The sequence below is a fragment of the Pristiophorus japonicus genome, chromosome 19 (assembly GCF_044704955.1).
Source record: "Pristiophorus japonicus isolate sPriJap1 chromosome 19, sPriJap1.hap1, whole genome shotgun sequence".
Taxonomy (NCBI): domain Eukaryota; kingdom Metazoa; phylum Chordata; class Chondrichthyes; family Pristiophoridae; genus Pristiophorus; species Pristiophorus japonicus.
In genome coordinates this window covers 33,450,656-33,476,502 of record NC_091995.1, presented here as the reverse complement: position 1 = coordinate 33,476,502, position 25,847 = coordinate 33,450,656, and the positions used below count along the sequence as shown (strand labels likewise).

General features: G+C 47.9%; 1 protein-coding gene across 2 annotated transcripts in view; it reads right to left on the bottom strand.

Moving 5' to 3' along the window:
* LOC139229825 (ras/Rap GTPase-activating protein SynGAP-like) overlaps window positions 1-25,847 on the bottom strand; it is a 389,857-nt gene that overhangs the window by 340,308 nt on the left and 23,702 nt on the right. For both annotated transcript variants that reach the window (XM_070861417.1, XM_070861416.1), the window contains exon 2: window positions 13,170-13,291. In XM_070861417.1, coding sequence (XP_070717518.1) covers window positions 13,170-13,291 — 122 coding nt within the window. The remainder of the gene's footprint in view (window positions 1-13,169; window positions 13,292-25,847) is intronic.

Sequence of the window (25,847 nt, the reverse complement as noted above, 5' to 3'; positions counted from 1 at the left end):
TAAGGACAAAAACAGGGTCATTGACATCAATACATCGCGCCCTTGCATTCCTGTCATGGTAGTCACATTGTGACTGACGCCTGCTCTCAACAATTTCTTTCATAGTCGGGTGTATAAGGGATAACCTGGTGTTGAGCGTCCTTTTCATTAGCAGCTCTGCAGGTGGAACCCCTGTGAGCGAGTGTGGTCGGGATCTACTGGCCAACAGCAGGCATGATAAGCGGCTTTGTAGGGAACCCCCTTGGAATCTGAGCATCCCCTGTTTGATTATCTGCACTGCTCATTCCGCCTGGCCGTTTGAGGCCGGCTTGAATGGTGCCGTTCTGACATGGTTGATTCCATTGCCTGCCATGAAGTCCTGGAATTCAGTGCTTGTGAAGCACGGGCCATTGTCGCTGACCAAGATGTCCGGTAGACCATGGGCGGCGAACATTGCCCATAGACTTTCTGCCGTGGCAGAGGATGTGCTTGAATTTAAAATGGCACACTCAATCCATTTGGAGTAGGCGTCTACTACAACCAAAAACATTTTTCCCATGAAAGGACCTGCATAGTCCACATGGATGCGTGACCATGGCTTGGCGGGCCAGGACCAAGGGCTAAGGGGGCTTCCCTGGGTGCGTTGCCCAGCTGAGCACATGTTTTGCACCTGCAAACACAAAGTTCCCGGTCTGCATCTATCCCTGGCCACCAAACATGTGACCTGGCAATTGCCTTCATCATGACAATGCCCAGATGCTCATTGTGAAGTTCTCTGATAAACACCTCTCTGCCCTTCTGGGGCATGACTACGCGGTTTCCCCACAGTAGGCAATCGGCCTGAATCGAGAGTTCATCCTTGCACCTATGAAACCATTTAAATTCCTCAGAGCATGTCCCGTACGTGGTTGCCCAGTCCCCATTCAGGACACATTTCTTAACTAAAGACAGTAGCTGGTCTTTATTTGTCCAGACTTTAATCTGACGGGCTGTCACAGGTGAGCCTTCGCTTTCGAAAGCTTCAACAGCCATGACCATCTCAGCATCATGCTCAGTTGCCCCCTCAGTGGTGGCTAGTGGATGCCTGCTGAGTGCATCGGCACAGTTTTCAGTGCCCTGTCTGTGCCGAATTGTGTAGTCATAAGCGGCTAACGTAAGTGCCCACCTCTGTATGCGGGCCAATGCATTTGCATTTATGGCCTTATTGTCGGCCAAAAGGGATGTTAGGGGTTTGTGATTTGTCTCCAGCTCAAATTTCCTGCCAAACAGGTACTGGTGCATTTTTTTTTACTGCATATACACATGCTAGCGCTTCCTTTTCTACCATCCCATAGCCCCTTTCTGCCTGGGACAGACGTCTGGAGGAATAAGCTACCGGTTGTAACTGACCATTGGCATTCACACTGCAACACACACCCGACCACATAGGACGACGCATCGCACGTTAAAACTAGTTTCTTACACAGGTCATATAACATTAACAGTTTGTTGGAGCATAACAAATTGCGTGCTCTATCAAAAGCCCTTTTCTGGCTGTCCCCCCAGACCCAATCGCGACCTTTGCGTAGGAGCACGTGTAGCGGCTCTAACAGCGTGCTCAATTTGGGAAGAAAGTTACCAAAATATTTCAGGAGCCCCAGGAACGAACGCAGCTCCGTCGTGTTACGGGGTCTGGGTGCTCTCTGGATTGCTCCCGTTTTGGACGCAGTAGGTCTGATCCCGTCTGCTGCTACCCTCCTCCCCAGGAATTCTACCTCTGGAGCTAAGAAGACGCACTTCGCCTTTTTCAGTCGCAGCCCTACCCGGTCCAGTCTGCGTCGCAACTCCTCCAGGTTGTGGAGGTGTTCTTCAGTATCACGACCCGTGATGAGGATGTCATCCTGAAAAACCACCGACCCTGGAATCGACTTGAGGAGGCTTTCCATATTTTGCTGAAAGATTGCGGCGGCCGAAGGAATCCTGAACGGACATCTGTTATACTCAAACAACCCCTTGTATGTCGTGATGGTGGTCAGCTTCTTCGAGTCACTCGCCAGCTCCTGGGTCATGTAAGCTGAGGTCAGATCCAATTTTGAAAAAAGTTTGCCACCGGATAGCGTCGCAAAGAGGTCCTCCGCTCTCGGTAGCGGGTACTGGTCTTGGAGTGACACCCGATTGATGGTGGCCTTGTAATCGCCACATATCCTGACCGACCCATCCGCCTTGAGCACCGGCACGATTGGGCTCGCCCAGTCACTGAATTCGACTGGCGAGTTGATACCTTCCCTCAGCAAGCGGTCCAATTCGCATTCTATCTTTTCCCGCATCACGTACGGCACCGCTCTGGCCTTGTGGTGTACTGGCCTGGCGTCCGGGTTTACGTGAATCACTACCTTGGCCCCCATGAAAGTGCCAATGCCGGGTTGAAATAATGAGTCAAATTTGTCCAGGACCTGTGAGCATGATACTCGCTCCACAGAAGAAATTGCATTGACATCGCCCCATTTCCAGTTCATGACAGCAAGCCAACTCCTCCCCAGTAGTGCGGAACGTCCCCCGGGACAATTCAGAGTGGCAATCTGTTCTCCGAATCTTTGTGGGTCACGACTACCGTGGCACTGCCTAGCACCGGAATGATCTCCTTTGTATATGTCCGTATCTGTGCATCAATCGGCAATAATTTTGGCCTCTGGCCTTGGACACCCACAACCTTTCGAACTATTTGTTACTCATCAGGGACTTTCTAGCTCTATTAATACTGGGATGCCATTGAGGAGCACTTTCATCATTATCGGTGGCGTCCTGGTATATGAACTGTATATGTGCTCCACATGAACTCGCTGAACTTCAGCTTCCAGCAATTCCCCCCAGTATTCATTTAGCCTCTTAGGGCTTACATCGGGCCCATCCTCCTCATACATCAACCTGGCTGCAGGCTTCCTGCACATATGCGCCAAGTGACCGCTGACGTTGCAGTTTCTGCAGGTATATTGCTGATACCTGCAGGCTCTGGCTGGGTGTTTGCCTCCACACTTCCAGCATGAGCTAGCGGCCCCATTGTTGGAAACAAAAGGTCCATTACCAGTCGATCGTCTCTGACTGTCTCTGTAACTGTCCTTAAGCGCACCATTAACAGGTGTTGATGGCCCCATTACTGACCGCATTGTCCATTGCGATGGCATGAATCGGCGTTCAGCTAGCCATTGTCTCTGTTGAATTTCCCCTTTGGGTTCGACTGCATGCTGGGGCATATCCGATTGCCCTTGTCTGCCGAAAGAACTGAGTGCTGCATTAACAATGTTGACTCCCTGGTCGTTTGCCGCATTTGAGCCAAGATTTTTGCCATAAATCATTCTGGTCTCTTTCTCCCCTGAGATAATTGTCTGGGCTATCAGAGCCGCCACTTCCAAGGTCAAGTCTTTGGTCTCAGTCAGTTTCCTGAAAACCCCAGCATGCCCGATGCCCTCAATAAAAAAGTCTCACAGCATCTCCGCTCTGCATTCATCTGGGAACTTACATAGGCTCGCCAGTCGCCGGAGATCTGCCACAAAGTCTGAAACGCTTTGCCCTTCTCGCCGCCGGTGCGTGTAAAACCGGTGTCTCGGCATGTGCATGCTGCTCGCCGGTTTACGGTGTTCCCCAATCAACTTACTGAGCTCTTCGAACGTCTTGTCTGCCGGCTTCTCTGGCGCTAGAAGGTCCTTCATCAGGGAGTATGTTCTGGATCCACAAACAGTCAGGGGATGAGTCCTGTGTTTGTCGGCCGAATCCTGTCCCAACCATTCCTTAATGACAAAACTTTGCTGTAGTCTCTCAATAAAGTCGTCCCAATCATCACCAACACAGTTCCTCTCTTCTGTGCTTCTAGTGGCCATGCTCGTGTGGCTTAAATCCCAGTTTCTCGTCGCCAATGATATATCCTTACTGTACAGTATAAATGCACACCAGGTCCATACTTGAGAGAAGGTCACTCTGTGACCAGTTAACTTTATTACCAAGACCTCAAGTGCAGACGGTGGGTGGAGCTTCCCCTTTTATACTGGAAAGTCCAGGTTAGGAGTGTCTCCCACAAGTTCGCCCCCTGTGGTCAATGTTCTCAAGGTGTACAGCTTAGGTCAGCTTATACATGGGTTGCAATGATAGTTGAAAACATGACAGCTTTGGCAGGGGGGAACCTCATAGGAAGTTTGGCCTGGTGGGCTAGGGGAAGGAAGGGAATGGCAGAAGAAGCTGATCGGATGGTCTCAATCTTTGAGACAAAGAAGTCCATGAACGCCTCACACTTGTTGTTGGAGATGAGTGAGGTGGTGAAGGGAGAGGGGTTTAAGGAGACAGTTAGCAGTAGAAAATAGTATCCGGGGGTTATCTTTGCATCCCAGAATGATACTGGAATAGTGAACAGTTTTGGCAGACAAGAGTAGGACCCGATTACGCTTTATGTGGTGCAGCCAGACCTGGCGGTGAATGGCTAAACCAGTTGTCCACCACATCCGTTCAGGTCTGCATCCCCTTGGACTTGAGGGGGTGAAGATGAGGGCTGTACCAGGGGGAACGGCCAGGGTGAGAGAGAGTAATGGTTTTAATAGGGACTAGGGCATCAAAGGTGGTGGTGGGGGTGTGGTTGAGCAGATTGGTGGCTGCAGAAATGTCATTGTGAATGGAGGGCCAAAGGCTGAACAGTTTTGAGTTGATGTGCAGTTGTAAGAGAGTTTGGAGAGAGTTTGTTCCAGGCGCGGATGCAGAAGTAAGTAGGGTTGGGTGGGGGAAGAGGGATTTGGTGGAGAGTGATACAAGGAAATGGTCAGAGGTGGCTTTATCTGTAACTGATACTGTAGGAATAGTGAGACCACGGGAGATGGCAAGGTTAAGGGGGTGGCCGTGAATATGGGTTGGGGAATTCACATGGAGGAAGAGGTTAAGGGACGATAGGAGGGAAGTGAACTCAGAGGAGAGAGAGTTTGATGAATTGAGATGGGGGTTGAAATCACCGAGGATGAGAAGTCGCTCGGTGCAGAGGCTGAGGGAGGAAAGCAGTGAAGATATCTTGGTGATAACATTTTTATTGTGTTTGGGGGGCGGTAGAGAAGGAGAATTTTAAATGAGATGAGAGGGGTGGAATGAGATGAAATGTTCAAAGGAGGAGAAAGTGCCGGAGGAGTAAGGGGACAGATGAAGGTATGATTTGGTAATGAGAGCCACACTGCCACCACGGCAGTCTGGGCAGGGCAAGTGGTGGAAGGTATAGCCAGGTGGGGAGGCTTTGTTTAAAGGTAAGGTGTCATCACCCTTCAGCCATATTTCCGTCAGGGTTATGATGTCGGTGCAATCATCCACGATAAGCTCATGGATGGCAAAGGCCTTGTTCGCAAGCAAACGGATACTCTGCAAGGAGATGCGGAGAGGATTGGTGATGCACTGCCAGCTTACACAGGGTCAGTGCTAGGAGGGGTGAGTTGAACAGGGAGGAGATTGGCAAGGTTAGCCCCCTGCCAGAAACGGCAAGGTCAGTGAGAGAGTAGGATGGGACAGTTGGGGTTGCTACTCCAGAGGAGACAGCGACGAGTGCCACAGTGGACTCTTTGGATCATGCTCAGAGAGGCACAAAGGGATACTATAGGCTTATCTAAGAAGGAGTCGAGCCTGGGACGGCGGCAGGAGAGTACAAAGGTCGAAACGTAATGAAGGTTTGGGGTAGGGATTTGGGAGGGCAGAGTCTCCGATAGAGGATCGATGAAAGGCGGCATGACGACAGAAAAGACTGGTCAAGGAGGGATAGAAAGAAAAGAAAAAGGGCGAGAGAGAAGTGGAAATAGAAGTGGTGTACTCGGGTCTAGAGCAGCAGCTAACATGTGCACGCGAATGGACACAGGGAAAAACTCAAGTTACATAGGCTTGGTTATGTAGCAATTATAGGGATGCACATTTCCTGGTAGTAGCAGGGAATAGGTTGGTGACAATAATAATGAGTCCAGAGTTAAAGTTGGAGGCCCTGTGAAGGGTAAAAGTTGACATTGGTAGGATGGAGTCAGTTTAGAGCATCAACGAACTGTTGTCCAAGTTTGGAGACAGATGTAGCAGGTGAGAGAAATCCAGCAGCTATTTGAATGGTAGAGAATTGAAGGATGTAGGCTAAGGTGCATTGACATTGTGCTATCGGCGCCTGGGATAACACATCGCTCAAAGCCGTCCATATGTGAAGGCAGAGTGTTTCTACTGCAAGAAAACTGGGCATCTTGTGAAGGCATGCTGACAGAAGAGTAAACAGACTGGCAATGCTAGAAGCAGAAACCGCCAGACATTACACAGCGTTGAAGAGAAGTAGTAGGGCAAGGAGGTTCTGGAGATTCACGTCATCAAGAGCACGAAGGTATCTAACAGCAATTTATGAAGTACTGTCATCATATCGATGTTGCAGGAACCAGGATACCCATGGAAATCAACAGTGATGCATCCCTGAGCGTAGTACCAGAATTGCTGTATTGCCACAAGTTGCGTGATAATCTACTAGAGAAATCGAAGATAGAGCTGTGAAGCTACTCGTAAGAGCAAATCCCTGTAGTAGGAAGTGTCACCATACCAGTGAAACACAGGGATCAGTATCACAGCTTGCCTTTCATAGTAGTGGCAGGAGACAAGCCTGCCTTGATAGATAGAAATTGGTTGGGATCACTGAAGCTGGATTGGAATGAGATTTTACGTGTGGAAATGAAATTTGCATTGAAAGATGATGTCATCAAGCAGCATCTGAAAGTGTTCCGCGAAACAGGCAGTCCGATCCAAGGCTTCAAGGTGAGGGTCAGAATGCAGAAGAATGCAGACCAGTTTACTGCAAGCCACGACCCGTACCATATGAACTCAAAAGGAGAGAATTGAGCAAGAACTCAAAAGACTAGAAACTGAGAACATTATCTCTAAGGTAGATCTGAGTAATTTGGCTATACCCATTGTTGTTGTACCTAAGTCCGATGGTTGGATAAGATTGTGTGGTGATTATAAAGTAACCGTAAATCAGGTTTGAGAGGGTAATTTCCCCAATATGTTGCCAAATGTGGACGATTTGTTCACAATGCTGACAAGTGGACAGATCTTTTCAAAGTTAGATCCTACAAACGTTTATCTACAACTTGAATTAGATGAAGAGTTCAAGTCATGCTTGACTATAAATATTCACCTCAGCTTATATATATTCAATAGGCTACCATTTGTAGTATCTTCTGCCCCCGATATATTCCAGGGGGTGATGAACCAAATTTTGCAAGGGATTGAAGGGATAGTGTATTATTTTGATAACATACTCATTTCACCAAACAGGCAAATGCATGATAAGGTGTTGACTGAAGTGCTCAAACGGCTAGAGAAGCACGGAGTACGAGTGACTGCTCACAAGTGTGAGATATTTCAAAACTCAGTGGAGTACTTAGGGCACAGAGTAAACAAAGATGGTTTACATCCAACCAAAGGAAAGCTGGATGCAATTGGACCCACTCCAAAGAATGTCTCTGAACTTCGATCATTTTTGGGCTTTTTGAATTATTACGGAAAGTTCCTCTCAATTTTGACTACAGTGTTACATCCACTGAATGAGTTGTTGAGAAAACAGGTCCGTTGGAAGTGGTCAAAAGAATGCGACACAGCAGGCAAAGGGTGTAAAAGCCAGTTAGTAGAGAGTACCATGTTAGTTCACTATGACGTATCTAAGGAGATTAAGCTAGCATGTGACGCCTCTCCAATGGTAGCCTATTGAATATATATATGGAGTTGGGGCAGTGATCTCTCATGTACTACATAGTGGGGAGGAGAGACCAATTGCTTTTGCTTCACGCACTCCCAGTGCCAGTGAGCGGAATTATGCGCAGATCGAAAGAAAAGCTTTGGCATTGATTTTTGGGGTCAAGGAGTTTCACAAATACTCGTTTGGTCATAAATTTACCATAGTTACTGACAGCAATCCTCCATCCAAAGTTCCCTGTTCCAACCTTAGCTGCAGCACGAATGCAGAAATGGGCTTTGATTTTGTCAGCCTAAACACATGACATTGAGTACAGATGATCAGCTGATCACAGTAATGCTGATGCTATGTCCAGGTTGCCATCCCCATCACAAGTTACACCCAATAGGGAAGAAGTATTTTATTTCTCATACATTGATGAGCTGCCAGTCAGAGCTGAAGAGATTGGTAGGGCAATCAAATGTGGCCTAGTTATGTCAAAGGTGTATGATTACATAACAAATGGATGGCCAAACCAGATATCTGAGGAAGATATTCATCCATACTTCTTGAATGAATTGTTAGTGGATAAAGATTGTATCATGTGGGGAGCAAGAATGGTTATCCCAAATAGGTTCAGGTCTAAATTGTTCGGAGATCTTCATGACTAGCACCTGGGAATGTGCTTAGAATCATAGAAAACTACAGCGCAGAAGGAGGCCTTTTCGGCCCATTGTGTCTGCGCCGGCCGACAAAGAGCCGCATGGCCCTCGGTCAGCAGCCCTGAAGATTACATATAAACCTATGAACAATGAACAATGGCGGAAAGGCAAAGAGCACCCAGCCCAACCAGTCTGCCCCACACAACTGTGACATCCCTTACATTCTACACTCTACCCCAACCGGAGCCAAGTGATTTCCTGGGAGAGGCAAAAACCAGATAAAAACCCAGGCCAATTTGGGGGAAAACATTTGGGAAAATTCCTCTCCGACTCATCCAGGCGATCGAAACTAGTCCAGGAGATCACCCTGGTCGTATTCAATTCCCTGCAATACTTACCATCATATCTGCGCCGGCCAACAAGAGGTTATCCAGTCTAATCCCAATTACCAGCTCTAGGTCCGTAACCCTGCAGGTTATGGCACTTTAAGGGCCCATCCAACCATCTCTTAAATGTGGTGAGGGTTTCTGCATCTACCACTCTTCCAGGCAGCAAGTTCCAGATCCCCACAACCCTCTGCGTAAAGAAGCCCCCCCTAAATCCCCTCCAAACCTTCCACCAATCATCTTAAAACTATGCACCCTCATAATAGACCCCTCCACCAATGGAAATAGGCCATTGCTATCCACTATATCCAGGCCCCTCAATATTTTGTACACTCCTCTCCTCTCAACCTCCTCTGTTCCAATGAGAACAAACCCAGCCTCATAATCTGTCCTCATAATTAAGATTCTCCATTCCAGGCAACATCCCAGTAAATCTCTTCTGCACCCTCTCTCGTGCACCCTCGCTAGGCAGCACGGGCCAGTCCACACTGCGATATGTGTGAACACTAGGTCCGTGCAGCAGAGCAGGTCTCCAGTTGTCCCGGTTAACCCTTGCCACTGAATAAAGGCCTAGCTCTGTCAAGCCCGTGGGGTGGCTAATGTGCAACGGTCACCACATGTTAAAAAAATCCACGCACAGGCATCTTTCACCCCCTCAATTGGAGTTCAGGACTGGAACATCGGGTTCTTCATTGAAACATCTGTGAACTCGTGTGGAAGCAAGTCATCCTCGTTCGAGGGACCTCCTATGATGAGTGCAATCACGTCCTTCTTATAATACGGCGACCAGAACTACACGCAGTAATCCAGCAGTTGCCTAACCAAAGTATTATACAATTTAAGCATAACCTCGCTGCTCTTATATTCTATTCCTCGGCCAATAAAGGCAAGCATTCTGTATGCCTTCTTAACCACCTTATCCACCTGGCCTGCTACTTTCAGGGATCTGTGGACAAGCACTCCAAGGTCCCTTTGTTCATCTACACTATTAAGTGGCCTACCGCTTAATATGTATACCCTTTCCTTATTAGCCCTCCCAAAGTGTATAGCTCACACTTCTCTGAATTAAATTCCATTTTCCACTGCTCTGCCCACCTGACCAGTAGATTGATATCCTCCTGCAGCCCATGACTTTCCTCTTCATTATCAACCAGGCAGCCAATGTTAGTGTTGTCTGCAAACTTCTTAATCATACTCCTTATATTCAAATCTAAATCGTTGATATATACCACAAAAAGCAAGGGAGCCATACTGAGCTTGCAGAACCCCACTGGAAACATCCTTCCAGTCACAAAAACATCCATTACAACCATGCTAGATCAAGAATTTTGCACACAGTTACTTATGGTGGCCAGGTTCAGATAAAGAGATACAATACATCGTCAGTCAGTGTATGACATGTCAATCGGTGAACAAGAAACCACCATCAGTACCATTACAGCCATGGAAATGGCCTCCCAAGGTGTGGCAAAGGTTACATATAGATTTTTCTGAGCTAGAAGGACAGCAATTGTTCATAGTGATAGTCATTTGAAGTGGGAAGAGGTGTTTCTGATGCGGAAAATAACAAGTAAAACACTAGACAATTTGTGAAGTTTGTTTTCTTCGTACAGGTGCCCAGAAGAAATTGTGCCTGATAATGGGCCGCAATTTTGTTCTGAAGAGTTCAAACAGTTCATGAGCAGACATGGTGTGCAAAATACCAAAGTTCCACTGTACCATCCTACTTCAAATGGTGCAGCGGAGCGCACAGTACAAATTGTAAAAGGTGCCCTCATCAAGCAAATGTTGGATCTAAATCCAAAGAAATGTCAGTTGTTGTTGGACCAAATTTTATGATTACCTATCATGATATTCTTCATACCACTACTGGTAGAAACCCAGCAGAGTTGTTCTCAAACGACAGTCATGAACCAGGTTCCCTTTGTTAAAGCCAAACTTGGCACAGTCAGTTAAAGATAAACAATCAAGACAGAAAGAGAGTCATGATAAAGGTAGAGTTAGAGAGATAAGTGTGAAGTTGAACCAGAAGGTTAGAGTGAAGAACCATCACCATAAATGGTTAAAGTGGTTACCAGGAAGAGTAGTGAAGCCCTTGCACATATTTGGTCAAGATGTTTGATCATGGAAAGGTTAGGTTTGTTTACAGTGATCATATCATACCTACAGATGTGGAAGAAGTTGAAAGTTGGGATGCTTCAATTTATTCTGATGAGTCAGATGGTCTTGTAACAAGTAGAATACCAGTAGCAAATCCTACACCAGATGTACCAGAAACAAGTCCAAGAGAAAGTCAGAATTTAAGTCTGAGTCTAGGTCAAGCAGACAAACAGTCTGAAAGTGTAGAGAGTGCAAATGTAGATCAAGGTCAGCCCTTGGAGAAAAACTCTCCTCAGGCTCAGCCTAGAATGAGTCAAAGTCCTACAACAATATGTAAATGTTCTGTTCAAGAAAGGAGGTGTCCTCTTCAAAAACAGAACACCAGTGGTTAAGTTTAATCTGTAAATATGGAAAATAAGTTCATATCTTCCATTTGTGTTACAGAATTCTATAGTAGAATTTGGATACATAAAATGGGTTCCATTTGAGAAATGTATATCAAGTGTTGTGTATACCATGCAAGTCATGCACAATGATTATTTGCTAAAATTAACTTCTTCAATAAGGAGGGACAAGTGTTGTAGAGCCACTTAGTGCACTACTGCTGTAATAACAATAAAGCCATGTGCTCTACACAGTTCTTACTCAGAAGCCATGTGATAGGTCCTTACTATACCGTATTAATGCACACGAGGCTCATGCTTGAGAGAAGGTCAGTCTGTGACCTGTCCTTTATTCCTTAGCATTCTAAGTGATGAAGGTGGGTGGAGCTTCCCCTTTTGTACCTGAAGGCCCAGGTTAGGAGTGTCTTCTACCTAGTGGTCATTGTTCTCACAGTGTACAACTTAGGTCAGATTATACATGGGTTACAATGCTGGTTGAATACATGACATCACCTCCCCCCCAAAGTCTTATTGGGATCACAGGTTGAGTCTCTCTGGTGGTTTACGCTCTCTTGTAGAGTGCCTGAGTTGGGGCTCCGGTTGTTGGGCGCTGGCCTGAGTGTCTGCTTTTTGCGGTGCCTCAGGCCTGTCCACCCACCCGGCCCCAACTAGGTGGGAGGTTAAAATTCCCCCCTATGGGTCAGTAGCTGTCAGTTATGGACTCTATGGTCAATTAGCTGTTTTCACAGACTCACTAGTAAGTACAATAGTAATAACCAATAATGGAATTAAGGGTTACGGGGAGCGGGCGGGTAAGTGGAGCTGAGTCCACGGCCAGATCAGCCATGATCTTGTTGAGTGGTGGAGCAGGCTCGAGGGGCTAGATGGCCTACTCCTGTTCCCAATTCTTATGTTCTTATGTACAGTGCTGGCAATGGACTCTAGAGACAATGACTAGCTCTCAGTGATGGTACGGGAGGCTAATTACCATCTCTGTATCCGTGTTTGTGTTTTACAGCCGACAATATACTGAGTGGCAATACAATGATTGGCCATCTGACTCAAAACTGCTGCTAATTTGACTTGTGACCCAAACCAAACAAACTGGAATAACTGCCAGCACCCGAATTCACATCAAGTAATTAAAGCAACGCCTCAATTTCAAAATTCTCATCCTTGTTTTCAAATCCCTCCATGGCCTCGCCCCTCCCTATCTCTGTAATCTCCTCCAGCCCCACAACCCCCCCCGAGATATCTGCGATCCTCTAATTCTGGTCACTTGAGCATCTCTGATTATAATCGCTCCACCACCGGTGGCCGTGCCTTCAGCTGCCTGGGCCTACACTCTGGAACTCCCCCCGCTAAACCTTTCCGCCTCTCGACCTCTCCTCCTTTAAGGCGCTCCTTAGAACCTCCCTTGTTGACCAAGCTTTTGGACATCTGCTTTAATATCTCCTTGTGCAGCTCGGTGTCAAATTTTTGTTTGATAACGCTCCTGTGAAGCGCCTTGGGACGTTTTACTACGTTAAAGGCGCTATATAAATATAAGTTTTTGTTGTTGTCTTTGATTCTTGTGTGATTGCCTCCTTCCTACAGTGCAAACACACGAACAGAGAGGCCAGCACATAAGTGGGTGCACATATACCCTCCTGTGATTGTATGTGCACCTGTGCATGCACGTAGACACACATGGAACCCTGTACGCACATGCACAAAGCCAGCCACATCCATGTACGCATACATACACACATACGTATACAAGCACACACAACCCCCCGCAGACAAATATAGACACCCACCAACACACGCGCACACTCTCAACTTGACACACACACATTCTCTCTTGAACAGGCACACATACCTAAATGCGAGGAGACCGAAGTAACAAGTAAAAGCTGTTAAACTCCATTGTTACTAATGGCTTGACTGATACCAGTTAAAAAGAACTGAGTAAAACTCCTTATCTTCCAACCTGTCATGGTCTGCGCTGCGGAATCGGGGAAGAATATGCCGGAAGCTGCTGGTTCGATCCAGTTTGGGCTGACTCTTGGTCCGCTTGATTGAGCCTTTTAGCCGCCGGCTCAGGAATCCCTGCTGAGAAAAGAGGAGAAAAATTCAGAAACAGGTAGAATAATGTTGAATCTGCTGCACTGACACTTCCCATTCGGCCTAACTGGTCTATGTTGGCGTTTATGCTCTACATGTTTCCTCCTCCTTCATTGGTTGTAAAAGCACTTTGAGACGTCCAGTAGTCGTGAAAGGCGCTATATAAATGCAAGTCTCTCTTTCTTTCTCCCATTCTGAATACTTCTTGCCACCTTCGATTCCAGCTTTCTCATGATAGGAATGTAGAATCTACAGCACAGAAACAGGCCATACAGCCCAACTGGTCCATGCTGGTGTCTATACTCTACACGGGCCTGCTCCCACTGTAATTACCTATGCACCTCCTGCCTCTCGGCCCCATATCCCTCTATTTCCTTCGCCCTCATGGTAGAAACACGTCGAGTTGATACAGGTGACACCAGCTGTAAATGCGCCAACAATGGACAGCAATCGCACCTGGGACCTTTACCGCTCGATGCGTTGTGGCACCGTACTGGTGAGCCAATAGGGGAGCTCGTCGTTGTTGAGCCAACTGACGTCAGTAAGCGAGCAGAAATGGTGACTGTAAGCGTGTGCCACTCACCCCTTGCCCCGACTTGGGCAGTAGTGCAATGGGTGTGCCATCGCATGACCGTTATACAACCCACCCAATATTCTTCCAATGGGCCTATAACGAGGGGCCCATGCGCTATCGCTCCAGTCTAATTTCTATCTCCATAGCAGGACACGCACCCAACACATCGCTGAGGCCCCTGCCAAGAGCAGCTTGACAAAGAGGAAGGGAACTCCCGTTCTCTGTCTTGTATCTTTTTCCGTGAGTCTTCAGTCTTTGAACTCTCTCATCTTTCTCGTTACTGCTATCAGTGTGCAAGCTGACCCTATAGAACCAAGTCTGACCATGATGGCCGCCGACACAACTTTATTTTACCTTGCTTCTCCAACCTTTTGGCAGCCAGCCGACTCACTCCCAGGCCTCTGATATTGTCGCTCTGGTAGTGACTCATCCAGGACTCTGCTGCCCGTGTCTTAACTCGCATCGAGTCCTGTTCACCCATCATCCCCTGTGCTCACTGACCTACATTGGATCCCAGTCTGGCAACGCCTTGATTTTAAAATTCTCATCCTCATTTTCAAATCCCTCCACGGCCTCCCGATCTCTGTCATCTCCTCCAGCCCTACAACCCTCCGAGATCTCTGCACTACTCTAATTCTAGCCTCTTGCGCATCCCTGATTTCAATCACTCCACCATTGGCGTCAGTGCCTTTAGCTGCCTAAGCTCTGGAATTCCCTCGCTAAACCTCGCCAAGCCTCTGCACCTCTCTCTCTTTCTTTAACATGCTCCTTAAAACTCTTTTGACCAAGCTTTTGGCCGCCTGTCCTAATATCTCCTTATGTGCCTCGGTGTCAAACTTTGTTTGATAACACTCCTGTGAAGCACCTTGGGACGTTTTACTATGTTAAAGGCGCTATATAAATACAAGTTGTTGTACTTGTTGCCTCAAAAGCAAATCATTTCTTGTCTCCCACAGATTAAGTTCTTGCTGGTTACAGGATACACAGAGTTAAAATCAGGGTTTTTTAAAGAAAGTAGCACAGGCTCTTTAATGCACACCCTCGCATATAATTGTTTTATATAAATACCAGGGGGCAACATACACCCTCTTTCCAGGTGAAACAGAGAATTATTTGTACTTCTTCCAATTTGATATACTTTATTCGCTGCTCACGATGTGTACCCTCTACATCGGGGAGACCAAACACAGAGTGCGTGATCACTTTGCCGAACACCTCCGTTCAGTCCACAAGCGTGATCCTGAGCTTCCGGTTGCCTGTCGCTTCAATTCCCCACCCCACTCTCACTCTGACCTTTCTGTCCTCGGACCTCCTGCACTGCTCTAATGAAGCTAAATGGAAGCTCGAGGAATAGCTTAGGAACTTTGCAACTTTCCGACCTCCACAGCGAATTCAACAACTTCAGTTCTTAACCACCGCCCATTTTCTTGAACAGCAGGTGCTGGTAATGGTACTGTTGGAAATAGTTAAACTCACTAAGATAGATTATCTGGTCGTTATCACGTTGCTCTTTGGGAACATAGGAACAGCAGGAGGCCATTTAGCCCCTTGAGCCTGTTCCGCCATTCAATATCATGGCTGATCTGTGACCTACCTCGCTACATCTGCCTTTGCCCCATATCCCTTAATACCTTTGGTTCGCAGAAATCTATCAATCTCAGATTTGAAATTAACAACTGATCTAGCATCAATTGCTGTTTGCGGAAGAAAATTCCAAACTTCCACCTGGACGTGAAATTGATGCAATCACCGCCCCCTGCCGCCCACATTCCTCTGCGGGTTCCGCCCAGTGCCAGTTTCGATCTGGTCTTGAGCTGGCGCGAGGGGAGAGCCGCGGGGAACCGCCCGCTGATGTCAGCAGACGGCCGAGTGGCGTAAGTGGACTCCCAGCCGCCGAGATGCCAGATTGGTGCGGGCGAGAGTCGGCACCAGAATGGGGGTGAACCGCTGCGAGGAGGCTGGTCTGTCCCTGACGGTAAGTATGAAGAGCTGGAAAAAAAAGGTAAGTAAACATTTTTTAATTTTTTTTCTACACAGGGGTCCTGTATGGGGTCCCTTGAGGGTGTTCCGATACTTTTGTTTTCGATGCTTTTACTTTGCAGGTCTTCGACCCTCCCTGGGCCCGACTCCATCCTCGGCGGCACTTGGGTGGCAAGCGCCTTTGCCGCCGAGATTGGGAGCTCCCGCCGGCTGCCGCCCAGATTGGCGATGTAGGTCCCTCATTTGCCACCCGCCGACCTTTGAAGGACCTTTTTGATGAAAACCCCGCCCAAGGTACCTCGGCGGCCATCGACGATCCGTTGGGCGGCACTTGGGCGGGCGGAGGCCTTCACCAAATTCGGACCCTTTGTGTGTAGAAGTGTTTCCTAACTTCACTCCTGAAAGGCCTGGCTCTAATTTTTAGGCTAATCCCCCCTAGTCCTAGAATCCCCAACCAGCGGAAATAGTTTTACTTTATCTACCATATCAGTTTGTGGGCGCTTGCTGTGCGCAAGTTGGCTGCCATGTTTCGTACATAACAATAGTGACTACATTTCACTAGTACTTCATTGGCTGTAAAGTGCTTTGGGACATCCTGAGGTTGTGAAAGGTGCTATATAAATGCAAGTTCTTTTTTTCTTTTAGGAGACCTGGGATAGTTCTCATTAGAACAGAGAAGGTTAAGGGGAGATTTACTCGAGGTGCTCAAAACAAGAAGAGATTTTGATAGAGTAGATAGGGAGAGACTGTTTCCACTGGCAGGAGGGTCAGTAACCAGAGGACACAGATTTAAGACAATTGGCAAAAGAACCAGAGGGAGAGATGAGGAGAATTATTTTTATGCAGCGAGTTGTTGTGATCTGGAACGCGCTGTCTGAAAGGGCAGTGGAGGCAGCTTCAATGGTAACTTTCAAAATGGAATGGGATTTATAAGGGCTATGGGGAAAGAGCTGGGCGAGTGGGACTAATTCCATAGCTCTTTCAAAAAGCCGGTATTGGGATGATGGGCTGTATCAGTCTCTGATTCTATGACGAAAAATCAAGCAACTCTGTCACTGAGAAGAACAGAAAGCAACAGTGAGTCTATAGTTCTGGTAAATATATTGCTTGTCCTAGCTACCATTTATTTACCCGTCGACAGTTCCATCAAAACTTTTGGGAATTTACAGCCCAAGACACAGGATGATCAAGTGTTGATCCTTCCGTCATTCCGAAGATGAGGAATAAATGGCGGGACATGACAGCCCAGATTTCTCCTCGTTTGCAGGTATGGGATGAATTTCTGGTGGGGTCATAATAAATCGTAACCTCTGAGTAGTGAAGGAGTGTTTCTGTACCCAGTGCCCTCTGAGTACTGAAGGAGTGTTTCTGTACCCAGTGCCCTCTGAGTACTGAAGGAGTGTTTCTGTACCCAGTGCTCTCTGAGTACTGAAGGAGTGTTTCTGTACCCGGTCACTGTGCCCTCTGAGTACCGAGATCCTGTATACATGCCTCGATGAGCATTTTTTCCATTTATTGGCATGGCGTCATTCATCCTTAGGACATTCAGATTGATAGCAAACTGACAGGAGTCACACAAAGCAAATCAACATCTTGAGCCTGGCTATCTCACACTCCGATAGGCGATAGAGGCTGGTTTGAGAGCTAAACAGCCCTGCGGAGCGTGCTGTTTGCACAGATGTAAGCCTATTTGAATGACCGAGACAGGCGGGCCTTTGGAATCCAAGCTTATTATCCTGTGTGTGTGATAATTCCTCCATCATTGCCCCCCCCCACCAGAACTGATAGCTATCTTTTTTGAATAACAAATCCGCCACAACATGCTCCCCTCCACAAGAAGGGGATTTAAATGTCGCAATGTGTTTCTCACAGAGTTGCAGATAAAAAGGATGTAGCAAGTGAGGAAATTGGAATGAACAGGACATGTAGCAGGCGAGGAATGGAATTACAGAGCTCGTTTGATCCGATTTCCTCTCCTCTGCCATTGTGGAATCCACGAATGCCACTCACCTCTCCCAATCAGTCACACTTCATGGGAGAGAACTGGCAGTGAGCCAGTGAGCTGTGGGCAGCTGTTTGAACTGACCTAGGAGTGTTTGATGGGACAGTGTAGAGGGAGCTTTACTCTGTATCGAAGCCGTGCTGTACCTGCCCTGGGAGTGTTTGATGGGACAGTGTGGAGCGAGCTTTACTCTGTATCTAACCCGTACTGTACCTGCCCTGGGACTGTGTAGAGGGAGCTTTACTCTGTACCTAACCTGTGCTGTACCTGCCCAGGAAGTGTTCGATGGAAAAGTGTAGAGGGATCTTTACTCTGTATCGAACCCATGCTGTACCTGCCCTGGGAGTATTTGATGGGACAGTGTAGGGGGAGCTTTACTCTGTATCTAACCCATGCTGTACCTGCCCTGGGAGTGTTTGATGGGACAGTGTAGAGGGAGCTTTACTCTGTATCTAACCCGTGCTGTCCCTGCCCTGGGAGTGTTTGATGGGATAGTGTAACTGAGAACAGAGCCTGAATTACATCATCAAACCACAGCTTTTGAATATATGAAGGGTGAGGTCCCATCTCTGCCCAAAATATAGCAGTTGTATTGGCAAAGGACGCCATTTGATAAGGAAGCACCCGTCCGCCATTTTAGCCACTTGGTTTCCGCCGTAACGGACAAGGTTAAAAATCGGTCCTGCACTGTCAAAAATTACAGATCAGCCATAATCTTATTAAATGACGGAGCAGGCTCGAGGGGCCAAATGGTCTGCTCCAGCTTCTATTTCTTCTAACCAAGGCTGTCTGTGGACATGTGTATGCTGCCATCTGCTGGACATGACTGTAACTGCATTTACCTGCTGGTCCGGTCCGGAAAGGGTGCAGACAGAAAGGGACAGACTGCGGCTTGCGTCTGATAATCCACTGCCGCTGCCTCGTACCCGGTTACACGGTTAGATTTTTGAGGACGCCAATTTAACCCTTCCGATATTAAATTCACAGCAAATCTAATCACATAAACTGAGACCCTACTGAAGAATCAAATCGGGTGATTTTCATCACTCCACCACTGTGTTCAACTGGCTGTGACCCTAAGCTCTGGAATGATCTCTTTGTTCATTAAAGATGCACCTTAAAACCTATATCATTGAACAGTCACCTGTGCTAATATCTCCTTATGTGGCTCGGTATCAAATTTTGTTTGATAGCGCTCCTGTGAAGTGCCTTGAGATGTTTTACCATGTTAAAGCCGCTGTATAAATACAAGTTGTTGAAGCAGCCTCAGAGTTTGTCTCAGTGGGCCTGACAGGTATGTATCAATTCGGGTCGCCACCCCTCCAGGATTGGCCTGGAGTCTCCAGGAATTTAAAGACTGATCTCCAGGACACTGCTGTAAGCAAACCCCCAAGAGACAAATCATAGAATTGTCAAACAAAAAAAGTACCGTGCCTTATTTAAAATACATTCTTTAAACACTTTCATTGATTGGGGTAGAAATTGCCCCCCCGCCTCCCCCCGCCCAAAACTGGGTGCTCCCACCCCGTTTGAACGATTTTTACCACAGGTTGCCTCTTGAGCGACATTCGGCTCTTTGCTGTTTTCCTTTCCTTGGATCCTGAAGTCGCTCTTAATGGGGTTGGTGACAACACTTGACGGGTGGAGAACCGGCGGTTGCAACATCTGAGGGGTGGAAGTTGGGGGCGGAGCGGAGTCACTGTCGCGATGACGCCATCACGACGGCGTGGAACCATGGCTCTCCCCTTCACTTAAAGGGGAGAGGCTCCGTGATTGTAAAATTTCGGCCAATGGGCCACCAGGAAGAGTCTCGGCCAGCCCAAGAGGGGGTACCAGGCTGCTTGTTGGCGGCCTGGCCGAACCCGGGGACACAATTGTCAGGCCGACATTTCAGTCGGCCAATGGAAATAAAAAACATGGCGGCAGCGGCAATAGGTCCTCCCCTTTAGGGGAAGCCGCACCACCGCTGCAGAAGGCCACAGCCTCACTGGACCATCGGGAAAAAGCTTGTTTTGGCAGCGCCGGGCGGGCCGAGATTTTAAGAGAGGAATGTCGCCGCCGATGATGACATACTTACCACGGATTGGCAGCAGCGGAGCGGTGGGGGGAGGGGGAGGAGATCGGGGCACCGCTGGGAAAACTCGGGAGGGCAATTGCGCTAACAGTGGCCGTTCCACGAAAAGTTGGTGGCCACTCCACTCTGCAGCATGGCTGATTTGTGGTGGTAACAGGCCTTAAGGACAGGGGCAACATCGGTCCCATTAGTAATAAAAATATTGGAAGGCGGGACTAAAAAAGCTGCTTGACTGACAGTCAAGAATCATCCAATCAGATAATGAAGAGAATGTTCGCTTTCCAATCGGTGTGGGAAGGTGGGGCTTTGCCAGGAATGACATGGCGGGCAGCTTGGGGATGGGAGGTAGTGCCATGAAACCTCCAGAAATATGTACAGAGTTGGCAACTCGAGTACCAGGGTTCACACACAATTTTAACCTAACCCGACCAGGAATTAGAAAAGATCAATCCGGAATATGAAATTGCGAGAGTAGGACAAGACAGAGCAGGTTTAAGAAAGAATGACTGGCATTTATACAACACCTTTCAGGACCTCAGGACATTCCAAAGTGCTTTACAGCCAATGAAGTACTCTTGAAGTGCGGTCAATGTAAGGAAATGCGGCAGCTAACTTGCGCACAGCAGGCTCCCACGAACAGCAATGTGATAATGACCGGATCATCTGCTTTTGTGATGTTGGTTGAGGGATAAATATTGGCCAGGACACCGGGGAGAACTCCCCTATTCGTTTTTGAAATAACGCCATGGGATCTTTTACGTCCACCTGAGAGAGCAGACGGGACCTCGTTGAATGTCTCATTTGATAGACGGCACCTCCGACAGTGCAGCACTCCCTCAGTACTGCAACCAGTAAAAGGCAGATTCAGGTCCGCTATCAGGACCTTCCTTTTCGCACAGAGAGCGATTGGTACTTGCAATGGACTCCAGGAGGGAGAGTAGGGGAGGTGCAAAGCTTCCGACATGATTACATTTAGGGTCATTTGGGGTGGTGGGAGGAAGGTTGAACAGGCCGGCCTCTCTGGGTGGATGAGGCAAGATGAACTGAATGGCTTTCCTCGTCCATAGTGATAGATCATTATCATAGGCAGTTTCTTGAAATCGAGGAAGACTTGCTTCCACTCTAAAAGTAAGTTCTTAGGTGACTGAACAGTCCAATATGGGAATTACAGTCTCTGTCACAGGTGGGACAGACAGTGGTTGAAGGAAAGGGTGGGTGGGGAGTCTGGTTTGCTGCACGCTCCTTCTGCTGCCTGCGCTTGTTTTCTGCATGCTCTTGTCGACAAGACTCAAGGTGCTCTGTGTCCTCGCGAATGCTCTTCCTCTACTTAGGACGGTCATGGGCCAGGGATTCCCAGGTGTCGGTGGGGATGTTGCACTTTATCAAGGAGGCTTTGAGGGTGTCCTTGAAACGTTTCCTCTGCCCACCTGGGGCTCGCTTGCCGTGTAGGAGTTCCGAATAGAGCGCTTGCTTTGGGAGTCTTGTGTCGGGCATGCGGACAACGTGGCCCACCCAACGGAGCTGATCGAGTGTGGTCAGTGCTTTGATGCTGGGGATGTTGGCCTGAACGAGAACACTGGCATTAGTGTGTCTATCCTCCCAGTGGATTTGCAGGATATTGCGGAAGCAGCGTTGTTGGCATTTCTCCAGTGCTTTGAGGTGTCTACTGTATATGTCCACGTCTCCGAGCCATATAAGAGGGCGGATATCACTAGAGCCCTGTAGACCATAAGCTTGTTGCCAGATTTGAGGTCCTGGCACATTGGAGGCAGTGTTGGACCTCGTCGTTGATGTCTGCCCTTGCTGATAGTATGCTCCCGAGGTATGGAAAGTGGTCCATGTTGTCCAAGGCAGGTTGGTGGAGGATCTTTATCTTATGGATGTTTAATGTAAAGCCCATGCTTTCATATGCCTCGGTGAAGATGTTGATGATGACTTGGGGCTAGATGTTCCACTTTTTTTGCATGCTTAACGCCCACCTAACGTCTATTTTACCGCTGAAATGACGTATATCGCCCATTTAGCCACAAAATGAAAACTGACGCCCATTTTTCGGACACTTATCGCCGATCATATGCATAACGCCGGGAAAAAATAATACCGCCCGCCCACTTTCTTTGGGTGGAATCATCAGAATGGGCGAAATCAACGCCCAGAATATCACCCAGCGTTAGTTTCCGCACGGAATTAACGCTGAGATTCAATAATACCGACCGCCCACTTTTTTTTGTTGTAAAGACCACATTTACCGAAACTAACGCCCAGGAGATTGTCACTTTCACCACCTCACACACATATCGCCCACAATATCGCTCGCCCAAAAAACCACCCGGAAAACGTGGAGCTGTTCTGAACTAAAGCCAGCGGTATGGGTGCCATTTTTAAAATTGCAGGTCGCTTCATTCAAAATGCTGCTTCAACTTCAGGGGAGTTTGGATTGACTCTGGAGTTCTTCTCAGGCGAAGTGATCATCTCAACAGACATATTTTCAGACTCTGGACTATTGGGGGTTTACTGTAGGTGTATTTGAGTGAGGAAATTATTGCTTCTGATCAATCGCTATTATACTTTCATTGCAATGGGGCCAGTCATTTCTCAGCCTGCATCGATTAATGCACAGATGCTGCAGAGTGAACATGGCTCAATGTGTGATGCACATCATTGCGTGCCCAATTTAAGGCATGCAAGAATGAGGAGGAGGGCCAGACCATACACACTCCGCACGTACAGGGAAAAGAGATCTTAACCTCGACGTGTCCGAGCACACCTGCCTTCGGAGACTGCGCTTCCACAAGATGGTGATCAGTGCAATATGTGAGCTCATCAAGCCAGCAGTGTCGGTCGAGGTCAAGGTCACCGCGGCACTGTCTTTCTACGCGTCCGGTTCCTTTCGGGCCTCCGCGCAGTCGAGATTTCCCCTCTGTCTCACCATGCCACCCATCGCTGCATTAGACAGGTCACGGAGGCCCTGTACGCAAGAAGGATGGACTTTATCAGCTTCCCCATGAGCAGGGAGGCTCAGACTGACAGGGCTGGAGCATTCTACCGCATTGCTAAATTCCCCAGGGTGCAGGGAGCAATACAGTGCACTCACGTCGCCATGCGGGCTCCTTCTCAGGACCCAGAGCTTTTTCATAACAGAAAAGGATTTCACTCCCCGAAGGTCCAACTAGTTGTCGACCACAACCAGATCATCATGGCAGTGAATGCCAAATGTCCGGGCAGCTTCGATGAAGCTCACATCCTGCGTGAGAGCGTTGTCTCTGACATGTTTAAGAGTCAGCCACAAGGACAATGCTGGATGCTTGGTGATACCGATATGGCCTAGCCACCTGGCTGATGACGCCCCCCTGTGTGACACCCACACTGAGGCCGAGAAACGATACTACCAGAGCCACAGAAACGCACGTAATGTAGTCCAGAAAACAATAACTATACTTAAGCAGCGCTTCAGATTTCTGGATCACTCGGGAGGGGAGCTACAATACAACCCTGAGCAAGTAGCTAAATTCGTGGTCATGTGCTCCATGCTGCACAACCTGGCTATCAGGAGGGGACAAGAATTGTCAGAAGGGACTGATGCTCCACCTCATGAGAGAGAGGAAGAGGACGACGATGGGCTGAATGCTGACCAAGGGCCAGACAATCAGGCTGGCTATGCAACCATGCCCACGACCCCCTCCAGACTGCAGGAAAGGGGCCATGGTGGCTACATAGCTGCAAGACTCTTACGTGAGGAGCTGATATCGGAACGATTTGCCTGAAAGAACGTTGCTGTGAGTGACAACATTGACACACTGCTGTATGTGTGCAGCTCAAACATCAATGGAGCCTGACATCGGTAGTGGGTAAAATGATGGAATCAATTATTAAGGATGTCATAGCAGTGCATTTGGAAAGAGGTAATATGATCGGTCCAAGTCAGCATGGATTTGTGAAAGGGAAATCATGCTTGACAAATCTTCTGGAATTTTTTGAGGATGTTTCCAGTAGAGTGGACAAGGGAGAACCAGTTGATGTGGTATATTTGGACTTTCAGAAGGCTTTCGACAAGGTCCCACACAAGAGATGAATGTGCAAAGTTAAAGCACATGGGATTGGGGGTAGTGTGCTGACATGGATTGAGAACTGGTTGTCAGACAGGAAGCAAAGAGTAGGAGTAAATGGGGACTTTTCAGAATGGCAGGCAGTGACTAGTGGGGTACCGCAAGGTTCTGTGCTGGGGCCCCAGCTGTTTACACTGTACATTAATGATTTAGACGAGGGGATTAAATGTAGTATCTCCAAATTTGCGGATGACACTAAGTTGGGTGGCAGTGTGAGCTGCAAGGAGGATGCTATGAGGCTGCAGAGTGACTTGGATAGGTTAGGTGAGTGGGCAAATGCATGGCAGATGAAGTATAATGTGGATAAATGTGAGGTTATCCACTTTGGTGGTAAAAACAGAGAGACAGACTATTATCTGAATGGTGACAGATTAGGAAAAGGGGAGGTGCAAAGAGACCTGGGTGTCATGGTACATCAGTCATTGAAGGTTGGCATGCAGGTACAGCAGGCGGTTAAGAAAGCAAATGGCATGTTGGCCTTCATAGCGAGGGGATTTGAGTACAGGAGCAGGGAGGTGTTGCTACAATTGTACAGGGCCTTGGTGAGGCCACACCTGGAGTATTGTGTACAGTTTTGGTCTCCTAACCTGAGGAAGGACATTCTTGCTATTGAGGGAGTGCAGCGAAGGTTCACCAGACTGATTCCCGGGATGGCGGGACTGACCTATCAAGAAAGACTGGATCAACTGGGCTTGTATTCACTGGAGTTCAGAAGAATGAGAGGGGACCTCATAGAAACGTTTAAAATTCTGACGGGGTTAGACAGGTTAGATGCAGGAAGAATGTTCCCAATGTTGGGGAAGTCCAGAACCAGGGGACACAGTCTAAGGATAAGGGGGAAGCCATTTAGGACCGAGATGAGGAGGAATTTCTTCACCCAGAGAGTGGTGAACCTGTGGAATTCTCTACCACAGAAAGTTGTTGAGGCCAATTCACTAAATATATTCAAAAAGGAGTTAGATGAAATCCTTACTACTAGGGGAATCAAGGGGTATCGCGAGAAAGCAGGAATGGGGTACTGAAGTTGCATGTTCAGCCATGAACTCATTGAATGGCGGTGCAGGCTAGAAGGGCCGAATGGCCTACTCCTGCACCTATTTTCTATGTCTATGTTTCTATCACCTTGGTGCCAGTTAAAGTTTACGTTGATTGAAGTTAAGTTTTATTTAATCTTTTCATGTTAAGGAATCACCAGTGTGTAACTGTCCAGCTATCTGAGACAATGCACAACAAGGTTATGTTCAATAAAAAAATTTTTTATACCAACATTGGTCTGAAATCAGGCAATAACATCCAATCCCCGCCCACACCTCATTTTTTCTACCATTGACATCAATCAAATGTTCAACATGTCCAGCAACACAGACTACAAATGCAGAGCAGAACGGTGGTCCGCTACCTCCATACATTACAACAAATTGCATGCACCCACATGGAGATATAAGACAGCCATCACCTGCAGACATGCACCTCACTTTCCTTCCCCCCTACCCTTCTTCTCCCCACCTCTACCCCTTCCCCTCCTCGCTTCATGCCGCCTGGCCGAAGATCTCCTCAGGCGGTGCCTCATTGGAAGGGATGAAGGCAGAGGCGGTCGTTGCACGGGTACAGGAGCGGTGGGTGCCGAGGTGGGAATGTTCTCTGATGCAGAAGAAGGATCTTGGTCCCGCCTCTCATCTGTCGTTTGCAGTGGTGGTGCGGAACCTAAGGGAGGAGTGCCGCGCTCCAAGACCACTGGAAGGTCTGTGCCAGCAGTGTTCCTGGTTATCGCCTCCGCAATCCGCGGAACGTCCTCAGTAATTGTGGCC